The 12,243-nt window shown below is 42.4% G+C and overlaps 1 protein-coding gene across 1 annotated transcript in view; it reads left to right on the forward strand.

Annotated features, from left to right (window-relative positions):
* Window positions 1-10,495, forward strand: part of TRPM7 (transient receptor potential cation channel subfamily M member 7) — a 96,737-nt gene extending 86,242 nt beyond the window's left edge. Inside the window, exons 35-40 of the mRNA XM_060755235.2 lie at window positions 194-477; window positions 3,472-3,554; window positions 4,450-4,655; window positions 6,166-6,217; window positions 6,609-6,715; window positions 8,690-10,495. Coding sequence (XP_060611218.2) covers window positions 194-477; window positions 3,472-3,554; window positions 4,450-4,655; window positions 6,166-6,217; window positions 6,609-6,715; window positions 8,690-8,820 — 863 coding nt within the window. The 3' untranslated portion in view covers window positions 8,821-10,495. The remainder of the gene's footprint in view (window positions 1-193; window positions 478-3,471; window positions 3,555-4,449; window positions 4,656-6,165; window positions 6,218-6,608; window positions 6,716-8,689) is intronic.
* Window positions 10,496-12,243: the final 1,748 nt, after the last annotated feature.

Consider the following 12,243-nt stretch of genomic DNA (forward strand, 5'->3'; position numbering starts at 1 on the left):
TTATTATATTTGAATTCAGCATGTTAAATTTATTAAGAAACGGCACATTTCGTTTCCGTAACTGAGAAAAACTGAAAATTTGTAGAACAGTGTTATTTAACTTTTTTTAAAAAATGTTTAGCAGCACTCACTTAGATGAAACCAGTGCCGCCTAGTCTTAGATGCATTTCCTTTTTCTGTTGCCACATTAAAGGGGAACCAGTCACTGTGTATCGTCTCGAAGAGAGCTCTCCTAACATCTTGAACAACAGCATGTCTTCCTGGTCTCAGCTAGGCCTCTGTGCCAAAATCGAGTTCTTGAGTAAGGAGGAGATGGGAGGGGGCTTGCGGCGGGCCCTCAAGGTGGCCTGCACCTGGTCCGAGTACGACATCCTGAAATCAGGCCACCTCTATATCATCAAGTCCTTCCTCCCTGAAGTGGTCAACACGTGGTCAAGTATTTACAAAGATGACACAGTATTACACCTCTGCTTAAGAGTAAGTTGCATTTTTTTTTTTGCAAGGGCATCTATCAATATTACGTTTTGGAAAAAATTGTAAAGGCTTTCTGTATATATTTCAGATTTCAGTATTAATGTCAAAAATACATAGTATGATTTTACATAGGATTTGTGCTACATTAGAACACTAAAGACAAATATCACTTAAGTAAAATAAACATTTTACTTAAGTGATATTTGTCTTTAGTGTTCTAATGTAGCAAATAAACATTGGAGCCCCCGGTGGCTCAGTGGGTTAAAGCACTGAGCTGCTGAGCTTGTTGATCGAAAGATCGCAGGTTCGATTCCGGGGAGCGGTGTGAGCTTTCGCTGTCAGCCCTAGCTTCTGCCAACCTAGCAGTTCGAAAACATGCAAATGTGAGTAGATGAATAGGTACCGCTCCGGCGGGAAGGTAACAGCGCTCCATGCAGTCATGCCGGCCACATGACCTTGGAAGTGTCTACGGGCAACGCTGGCTCTTCGGCTTAGGAATGGAGATGAGCACCACACCCCAGAGTCAGACATGACTGGACTTAATGTCAGGGGACTACCTTTACCTTTTACCAAAATAAACATTAAATATTAAATAACCAGAAAAATAAGGTATAAACACTAAACTAATCTGGGAATTTGCTATCACAGCAAAATACTCTTACGTTTGCAAATCTTATTGTGGCATTTTTACATTCTGACTGTTTTATATTCTGATGACAGCTTTCCTGGTGGCTACTTCTCTGAGTGTCTTTCTTTAGAGAGATGGGGGAATGCGAATAATAATAATAATAATAATAATTCAGTTCTTGTGGGTTTTTTCGGGCTATATGGCCATGTTCTAGAGGCATTTCTCCTGACATTTCGCCTGCATCTATGGCAAGCATCCTCAGAGGTGAGGTCTGAGGATGCTTGCCATAGATGCAGGCGAAACGTCAGGAGAAATGCCTCTAGAACATGGCCATATAGCCCGAGAAAACCCACAAGAACTGAGTGATTCCAGCCATGAAAGCCTTCGACAATACAATAATAATAATAATGATAATAATAATAATAATAATAATATTGGCACATTATTTGCCGATACATCACACAGGCTTAGACACTTGGAAAGTGTCTGACATATGATGAAATACAAAAACCAGCGTAGTGATCTTGTTTGCTGTGTACTAATTTTGTTATGTATCAAATAATAATAATAATGATCTTTAAATACAGTACATATATTTTACACAGGATGATCAATATGCTCTTGGTCTGCAAGTCCCAGTAATCCAATAGTAAAATAATGAGGGATTCTGAGAATTGCAGCCCAAAAATATCTGAAAGGTCACCATTGTTCACCCCTCTTTTTATTTATTTATTTAAAACATTTATATTCAACCCTTCTCAACTCGCAGGGGACTCACAACATATATACGGCAAACATTCAGTGCTGGGACATAAATCCGTAAATATATACAAACATTAAAAGCACTTATATCCACATTAAAAGTTGCTTAAAAACCATCTCATTTTTAGCAACCCAGTTGAGTCCAGGGTTGTTGATAAAATTATGTTGATCTATAGAGTTGGAAGAGACCATCTAGTCTGATAATAATAATAATAATAATAATAATAATAATAATAATAATAACAACAACAACACTTCATTTATATTCTGTCTATCTCCCTGAGAGGACTCAGGGCAAATTACAGTACACATAAACAACAAACATTCAGTACTGTTACACAATTAACAAAGACAGACAGTACATAAACAGAGGTAAAGGCTTCCCATCTTTTTCCATCTCCGGCATCTGGAGGCTGTGCTTGACTCTGGCCAGGGGGGAGGGGGACTGCTGTCACTCAATCTTCCATGCCAAGGAGCTTTGTTGTCCTTAGACGGTCTCCTGATTGAATTGCTGGTGCATCCTTATAGGTGTCTTTTATTACCTCTCCACCAAAGCGGTACCTATTTATCTACTCACATTTTTGAACTGCTAGGTGAGCAGAAGCTGGGCTGATGGGTTGGGAGCTCACCCCACCCGGGCTTGAACTGTCAATCTTTCAATCAGCAAGATTTTCTGCTATGCAGGAATACACAATCAAATCAGCCCTGACAGATGGCCATCCAGCCTCTGCTGAAAAACCTTCAGAGAAGGAGACTCCACCAGACTCCAAGGCAACATATTGCAATGTAAAACATCTCTTACCATCAAGAAGTTCTTCCTAATATTTAAGTGGAATCCCTTTTCCTGCAATTTGAATCCTTTGTATCATTGTGTCCTAATCACTAGAGCAGAATAAAACAAGCTTAGACCCCTCATCAATATGACAGTGGCAGTTAATAATAATAATAATAATAATAATAATAATAATAATAATAAAACTTTATTTGTACCCCGCTACCATCTCCCCAAGGGACTCGGTGCGGCTTACATGAGCCCGAACCCACAACACAGCAATAACAAATAACAGTTGCTCCTATGTAGTAATCTAACAAAATCCTATATCTAGAAATCTCTTCTGTATGGTCATAATAACTTCTGCGTCTATGAAGACACAGAAAAAAACATGTAGTTCTATAAAAATGCTGCTAGAACATGGCCATATAGCCTGGAAACCACACAACACTCCAGTGATTCCTGCCATGAGAGCCTTTGACGATATATATATATATTCTAATACAATTATTAGGAGCCCCCAGTTGTGCAACTGCTGGCAAGACACTTGACCGAAAGGATGGTGGTTTGAATCTGGGGAGCAGGGTGAGCTCCCCTCTGTCAGCTCCAGCTTCCCATGCAGGGACATGAGAGAAACCTCCCACAGGATGGTAAAAAAAACATCCAGGCGTCCCCTGGGCAATGTTCTTGCAGGCAGCCAGTTCTCTCACACCAGAAGCGACTTGCATTTTCTAAATAGCTCCTGACACGAAAAAAAAATACTATTATTGCTGCTCATCTTGTTTTTGAGTATTTATTTTGACTATAAAACATTTTGTTTCCATCAAACCAATAGGAAATTCAGCAGCAGAGGGCTGCCCAGAAGCTCACGTTTGCCTTCAATCAGATGAAACCCAAATCTATTCCCTACTCGCCACGGTAAGTGTCACATAAGGGTGTCCAGTTGTGTGGGAGCCATTTGTCACTCTGCATGGAAGCAGTCCTTATGAGAGGAGGCCAGGGGACAGTTCCATCTTGTCTCCTGCAAATGTTATCAGTTGGGGACCCCTCCCCCAGCACCAACAGCCGCTTTGGGCCAGAGTGAAGGGGGGGGCAGGGGACAGTTCCACCTTGTCTCCTGTGCTATGCTAATAATATAATATGATATGATATGATATAATATTATATAATATAATATAATATAATGTAAAATAATATATTGTGTGTGTGTGTATATATATATATATAAAATATTATAATGTAATGCAATATAATAATAATATAATATGATATTATAATTATATATTTATATAGTAATATGTAATACTGATATTGTACTATGTTAATAATATAATATATTGTGTGTGTGTGTGTGTGTGTGTATATATATATATATATATCTTGTCAGCCGCTCTGAGTCCCTTTCGGGGTGAGAAGGGTGGCACATAAATGTCGTAAATAAAGAAATTGAGGTTCATGTGAATTGACCTTTAACATCAGTTTTTGCCAGTTTAAGCTGTGATGTTTTGCGTATCAGACTACATTTTCCCCAAACAGTAAAACTGTAGAATAAATTAGACCATAGCTCTTTAAACGGTGGGTCCCGACCCCGAATGGGGCCCTCTTAGCTTTTGTTCGAAGCACACCAATTCTAGCTTCTCTCTATTGGGAATATAACCTTTTGTGTCTACACAGAATTACCAGGCTTCTTGAAAAGGAACTTATAAAAATAAGTCAGACTCTTAGGTTGTCAGGCGGTATTGTACTTGGCTATTATAAAAATCTATAGGATTTCAATTTTGTTTCACCTTCTTCTGATGCATTCTCTCCTAAGGTTCTTAGAAGTCTTCCTCTTATATTGCCACTCGGCTGGACAATGGTTTGCGGTGGAAGAGTGCATGACGGGAGAGTTCAGAAAATACAATAACAACAACGGAGATGAAATCATTCCGACCAACATGTTAGAGGAGGTCATGTTGGCCTTCAGCCACTGGACCTATGAATACACGCGGGGAGAACTCCTGGTCCTTGATTTACAAGGTAGATATGGATTGGTATAAGGCAGGCATGGGCAGACTTCGGCCCTCCGGGTGTTTTGGACTTCAATTCCCACTCTAAGATCATCCGGGGAGGCCCTCCTTTCGCTCCCACCACCGTCACAAGTAGGGTTGGTGGGGACAAGAGAGAGGGTCTTTTCAGTGGTGGCCCCCCGCCTCTGGAACCCCCTCCCCAGGGGCCCCATCCATCCCCTCCTTTCGTAAGAGCTTGAAGACCTAGTGGTAAGACAGGCCCCATCCATCCCTTCCTTTCGTAAGAGCTTGAAGACCAAGTGGTTTCAACACGCCTTTGAGAACGACCAATACTAGCTCAGCCCTAGACTGCAGATGCAGACTGTGGCCAGGAAATCAGAAGACACTTCCTTCTTGGGAGGAGAGCAATGTCCAATCTCGATAAAATAGTAAAGAGTAGAGACATCAGACTGGCAACAAAGATCCATTGCCTAGTCAAAGCCATGGTATTCCCTGTAGTCACCTACGGATGTGAGAGCTGGACCTTAGGGAAGGCTGAGCGAAGGAAGAGAGATGCTTTTGAGCTGTGGTGCTGGAGGAAAGTGCTGAGAGTGCCTTGGACTGCGAGAAGATCCAACCAGTCCATCCTCCAGGAAATAAAGCCCGACTGCTCATTGGAGGGAAGGAGACTAGAGACAAAGTTGAAGTCCTTTGGCCACATCATGAGGAGACAGGAAAGCCTAGAGAAGAGAATGATGCTGGGGAAAGTAGAAGATAAAAGGAAGAGGGGCCGACCAAGGGCAAGATGGATGGATGGCATCCTTGAAGTGACTGGACTGACCTTGAAGGAGCTGGGGGTGGTGACGGCCGACAGGGAGCTCTGGCATGGACTGGTCCATGAGGTCACGAAGAGTCGGAGGCGGCTGAACGAATGAACAACAACAGACATAGTTGAATATGGTCTTATTTTCCTACCAATTACCGAGGTCACTTCCTCTAATAGGCCCCGGAAATAAACAGCTATAGACCCGTACCTATTATTGTTATTGCCTCCTATAGCATTGCACTTAATTACCGGGCCCCCTAGAATTTTTGAACTTGCACTAATTTCGACCTGGCTTTTTAAATTCCCTTTAAACAGGCAGGATTACTTTTAATATATATGTGTTATATATATTTTTTGCTTATATTGTTTTGTTAATCTTATGTTTATATTGTTTACTCTGTATGTATTGATGATGGAGCAGTATATAAAGTATTATTATTATTAATTTCTAACAGCGATGGAGCGGTAAATAAATAAAGATTATTATTATTATTATTATTATTATTATTATTAATTTCTAACAGCTAGTTTTTAACTTTGTTTATGTCTTTTTAAATACATTATAACTGTACTGCTTCTGACACAATAAATAAATAAAACAAACCCTTTTATGTTAGATTTACTGTCATGGCTCCTGGCTCAGAAAATGCTGGCTTTGTATATCTGTTGTTGACTTTGAAATGAACGTGTAAATCTTCTTCTGTTTCTTATGAAGGTGTTGGAGAAAATCTGACGGATCCCTCTGTGATAAAAGCTGAAGAAAAAAGGTAAACAGGGCAAAAATCCCCCCCCCCCATTTTTCCTTCGGGGGGAGGAGGGCGGGGTATAAATATAGGAAATAAATAAAATAAATAAACAGAGCACAAATGATGGCAAACTTGGGCCCTCCAGGTGTTTTGGACTTCAACTCCCACCATTCCTAACAGCCTTTCCCCCCCTCAGCCGCTTAAGCGGCTGAGGGGGGGAAAGGCTGTTAGGAATGGTGGGAGTTGAAGTCCAAAACACCTGGAGGGCCCAAGTTTGCCCATGCCTGGTTTAAATTATCAAGTCATTAGCCAATATTGTGACACCCCTAAACTGAGAACCCCCAAACTGTACAAACAACAAAAGACGCATGTGTGGCTTTCAACATTTTTAATTGCGTTCTTTGTTTCCAAGGTCAAGTGATATGGTATTTGGTCCAGCAAATCTAGGAGAGGATGCCATCAAGAACTTCAGAGCGAAGCACCACTGCAATTCGTGCTGCAGGAAACTGAAGCTCCCAGGTAACAACGGCCCTCATTTACAAGAGAGAATTTCTTTGTTTTTACGTAGCTTCCCCTTGTGATAGAATAGAAACTCTAACCTAGCAGTTCGAAAACATGCAAATGTGAGCAGGTCTTCTGCGGAAAGGTGACGGCGCTCCATGCAATCATGCTGGCCACATGACCTTGGAGGTGTCCACAGACAAAACCGGCTCTTCAGCTTAGAAATGTAGATGAGCACCACCGCCCCAGAGTCGGTCACAACTAGACTTTTACCTGTACTTTGAAGGCATCCATGAGTTCTGATGTAGCCCTCCAAGAAAATGATATTTGACACCCCCTGCCATGCATTGCTGGGGCACACATGGGGGTTCTGTGTGGGAGGTTTGGTCCAATTCTATTGTTGGTGGGATTCAGAATGCTCTGTGATTGTAGGTGAACTATAAATCCCAGCAACTACAACTCCCGAATGTCAAGATTCTATTTTCACCAAACTCCACCAGTGTTCACATTTGGGCATATTGAGTATTCGTGTAGTTTGGTCCAGTTCCATCATTGTTTGAGTTCACAGCAATCTCTGGATGTAGGTGAACTACAACTCCCAAACTCAAGGTGAATGCCCACCAAACCCTTCCAGTATTTTCTGTTGGTCATGGGAGTTCTGTGTGGGATGTTTGGCCCAATTCCATCGTTGGTGGAGTTCATAATGCTCTTTGATTGTAGGAGGACTATAAATCCCAGCAACTACAACTCCCAAATAACAAAATCAATCCTCTACAACCCCACCAGTATTCAAATGTGGGTATATTGAATATTTGTGCCAAATTTGATCCAGTGAATGAAAATCCATCCTGAGTGAAGGATATACATTGCATTTTTAGGTATCTTGTGTCCAAATTTGGTGCCAATTCATCCAGTGGTTTTTGATTTCTGTTAATCCCACAAATGAACATTACATTTTTATTTATATAGATTAGTATAGCACAGGAGATAAGATGAAACTGTCCCCTGGCCCCCTTTCTCTTCAATCTGGCCCAAAGCGGTAGTTGGTATCGGGCGGGGAGGGGTCCTATTTATGGACTGAGAATTGCCTAGAGTTGCTGTGCTGGAAGAAGTCCTGCTTATATTCGTTGCTAGTGTATTCATTAGGCCTGGGTAACAACGGAAAAATTTGTTTCTAAAATTGATTCGTTTTTTGGGGTTTTTTGCGTTTCGTTATTTAAAATAATTACAAAATTTTCCTTTTAAAAAGTTTGATATTTACGAAATTTCGTAAATGTGAAAAAAATTACAAAACATTAACGAATCGATTTCCGAAACAATAACGAATCGATTCGTTAATGGCGGATGCGACCACGAAATACGCTAAAAAACCTCCAAAAACTTCTGAAGCTTCCCTCTCCCTCTGTTGTTGACTGTTGGTGTGATATTATAATTTTTTTTCACTAATTAAACAAAAAACAACCATAAAACTTGCCCCAGACATGCGGAAATAATAACGAAACGACCTCAAAACAATAACGAAACGAATACAATAACGAAATACGAAGCATTTACGAAACGAATTGAAAAATTCATTTTTTAAAAAAATTGCTCCAGAATGGTTTGTTATCGTTTTGTAATTGAAAAAATTAACGAATTATTAACGAATTACGAATTAACGAAACGAAACCGCCCAACTCTAGTATTCATGTATATTTCTTGTCCACCCTGCATCCCTTTCTGGGTGTTGTGGGTATTTGTTTTATGTATTGTCGAAGGCTTTCATGGCCGGAATCACTAGGTTGTTGTAGGTTTTTTCGGACTATATGGCCATGTTCTAGAGGCATTTCTCCTGAAGTTTCGCCTGCATCTATGGCAAGCATCCTCAGAGGTAGTGAGGATGCTTGCCATAGATGCAGGCGAAATGTCAGGAGAAATGCCTCTAGAACATGGCCATATAGCCCGAAAAAAACCTACAACAACCTGGTGTTCGTTTTGTTTTTCTGTTTGCAGATTTGAAGAGGAATGACTACACCCCTGATAAAATCCTGCTGCCTCAAGACGACTCTCCAGAACTGACCATTCAGCCTGGGAGCTGCACCAAAGAATTGGACTCTGCCGGTTCCAGTCATTTGATGCTGTGACAACACACATTGCTCTCGGGCTGTAACCTAACGTTTGCCGAAGCCACAGGGTTCCCTCCATTTTCTCGCTCCTGCAAAATGGCAGAAATGTTTCATCAAAGCAAAACAAAATGGAGACAGGACTAAGGACCGCCGGGTTGAGATGGCTCCGGTGCCGTCAAGTGACCCGTAGCGGCATGTGAGAATCGCCTGGGAAGGAGTGGCTGACCGTGAGTGATTCCTCCCCTTTTTAAAGATTGAATGGAATTAAGTATTTATGAAATCGCTTTTTAAAAAAGAAGCATTTTAGCCGAAGGAATACCTTTTACCTTTTATCTTGGTCCACGGAGGGGGGTTTTCCCCCCTTCCTTCACCTGTAGTGCAATATGCCCTAACCGAATGATGTGTTTCTTTTTGGTCTTTGATGGTTTTAAAGGCAGATTATGTCGGGCTTTTTGGCAGCTGGTTTCTGTCATCTGGCTAGAGAAATGGGAACGAGGCCCCCTCCCAGTCCCAGAGATATACCGAAGGATTCTCTCCTCAGGGTGTTGCAGATAATGTGCTTTCGGCTCAGCGCCGTGTATGTTTTTTTATGTGGCTCCGTGGAACTCTCCTGCCCCGTGGTGCCAGTCGGGAGCAGGAAACGCTTTGGTCCCGATCAAGAAGGAGTGGCGGCTTGTCTCCTGCATCAGGATTCACCCTCCCACGCGTGGAACCCGTTTCCGCGGGATGGATGTGCATCACAAACTCCCCTCCCTTTCAAAAGAAAACACCACACATTTCAGCTTTATTAAGTCACGTCAACCAGAGTAGTCAAACCACACAGGTTGGGAGACAGAGGGCGAAATAGCACAGAAGACGTTGCCTTGCGAAACAAAACCGGGGTTTGGAAAGTGCCGTTTCTCTTTTTTGCAAAGTGGCTGCTTCGGAAGGGTTGCCTTCCAAAGATCTCCTTAAAAAAAACCCAGTATATGAATGGCGAATGTACGTGTGAACATTTTAGGTCCCTTTCGGGTGTTATTATACCCCAGCCATCGTGTGTGGTCGGGTAAGAAGCATCCGGTTACATGGGATGAGCCTTTGCCCAGGTTCCTTGCCAGGCCAACATGGTTTCCATTGGGACTAATGCTGGCTTATTTGGGACCGCTCCCTTGTAACACCCTTCTCACTACTGTTAGGAACCGTAACATCCGAAGGGGACCCTTAAGTTGTATTTACTATTGTGCGAAAACACCTTTAATGTTATATGTGGAACTTATTTAAAAGAATATAAAATAAGAGTTGGATTTACATTATGTACCGTACGGGAGATTGCAATGCAACTTGATGCCAATAACATGTAAGTTACCTGTCCCAAATATGTTGGAATATTCAACGAGATGAACCTGTCGTCCAACCGAAGTTTCATGCTGCAACTTTTTTTTTTTGTTTGTTATATAGGTACGAATTGTCATTTTTAAATGGAAAGGCATCGTAAATGCCCGGTAATTCTTTTTTTAAAAAATCCGTAGTGTATCTTATAGATACAGACATTAAGGCACGAACACAGTAGCTGTTTCAATGGTGGTTTATTGTCGCTGGCGGGGGGGAGGGAGGAGGGGGGGATGAAAAGTATAGTGTATTTAAGATATTAAAGTGTATACATTTTGTATATCAAGTCTTTAAACAATCCCAAATAAATTTATTCTTGTTTAGACTGCTGAGCTCCTTCCTGACTTGATTTGATTTGGTCTTAGATGGAACAAGGAGAGGCAGCCTGGTCTAGTGCATTGAGCGTTGGACTGCAACTCTGGAGGACAATGATAGGCTTGTCTTAGAAACACCTAGAAGGCACACAACAACAGAAAGATATGAACAGGACAGATAAAGTGTTGTAGGTTGCTGTGCATTTTTTGATCTGTATGGCTGTATTCCAGAAGCATTTTCTCCTGAAGTTTCACCTACATCTGTGGCAGGCATCCTCAGAGGTTGAGGGGTCTGTTGGAAACTGAGGCCAGCTAACACCTCCCAACAACGGATTCCTCCAGGTAGCATTGAGCCAGGCCTTGAAACTGCAAGGCCATTCAATGGTAATCAAGGTGACCAGTTGCAACATTCACACATGCCTCAAGCAGACCAGAGTTCTTTCTCCCACTCTGGATATTCCACAGATGTATACACCTCACTCAGTTTCCAACAGACCCTTCAACCTCTGAGGATGCCTACTGCCTCCTTCTCTTCCTTCTCTTGCCTTTTTTACTTATTGGGAATGGAGAGAGAGTTGGGGAGTGCTCTTTTAATTGAAGAGGAAACGCTGGAAGAAAAGTGGGGCGTTGGATAAGACGAAATGTCAGATAAGCGAGACTCTACTGTATCTTCTTGGGGATTGAATTTGTGGTCGTGGATGACTGGATAAATTGCCCTCTCGGCCTCAGAGAAAGGCAAAGGCAAGAACCGTCTGAACAAATCTTGCCGAGAAAACCTTGCCAAAAGGCTTTACTTGAAGCCAAACAAGAACGATGGCCTTTATTCCGTGTTATTTATGCATCACCAACCTAATTAGAAAGGGAGAGGGATTTTGTCACTTAATTGCACTGCACTTATTTTGTGTTGGAAACCTGAATCTAGATGGCTAATGTGAGGTTATCACACTGCGCACATTTTAGAAGAGGATGTGATTGTTGGAAACGAAGATGTTTGCTAAAGTGGACAGTGGTAGGACAAGAGAAAGACTACATTACAGAGTCTATAACAGGCATGGTGTAGCAGCCCCCAGTGGTGCAGTTGGTTAAAGCCCTGAGCTGCTGAGCTGCTCAAAAGGTTGCAGGTTTGAATTCATGGAGTGGCGTGAGCTCCCGCTGTTAGCTGCAGCTTCTGCCAACCTAGTAGTTCGAAAACATCAGTCATGCCGGCCACATGACCTAGGAGGTGTCTATGGACAACGCCGGCTTTTTGGGTTAGAAAAGGAGATGAGCACCAACCCCAAGAGTCGGACACAACTGGACTTAATGTCACAGGAACCCCTTTACTTTTACCTAACAGGCATGGCAACCCTTTTTGCCTTGGGGATGCACTGTGGTCATACTCCTTCCCATCCTCCTCCTCCTCGATTCTCAGGCTGTCCTCTTGGAATTATGCCCAGAGGAGTGCGAGACAGTTGGCAGCTGAGTGTGCTCTGGAGTACTCTCAGCCATCGCATGACTTCCTCAAGCCTTCTTCCTGGCATAAGAATGGGGTAACTTGCATCATCCTTATGCTGGGAGAAGGGTAAGGCACACAGTGAATGAGAGGGCTCTCAGTTGCTACACACCTTCCTCCATCATCTCTTTTTGGCATAAGGCTGCAGTAGACCACTGTGTCCTTAAGCCAAGAGGGCAGGGAAAATGGGGCGGGCCTGAAGTAAGTGCCCAGAAGGATGCATCCGGCCCCTGGGCCTTAGTTTGTCCATGCCTGGTCTATTACAAG

Source organism: Anolis sagrei, chromosome 9, assembly GCF_037176765.1.
Source record: "Anolis sagrei isolate rAnoSag1 chromosome 9, rAnoSag1.mat, whole genome shotgun sequence".
Classification (NCBI taxonomy): Eukaryota; Metazoa; Chordata; class Lepidosauria; order Squamata; family Dactyloidae; genus Anolis; species Anolis sagrei.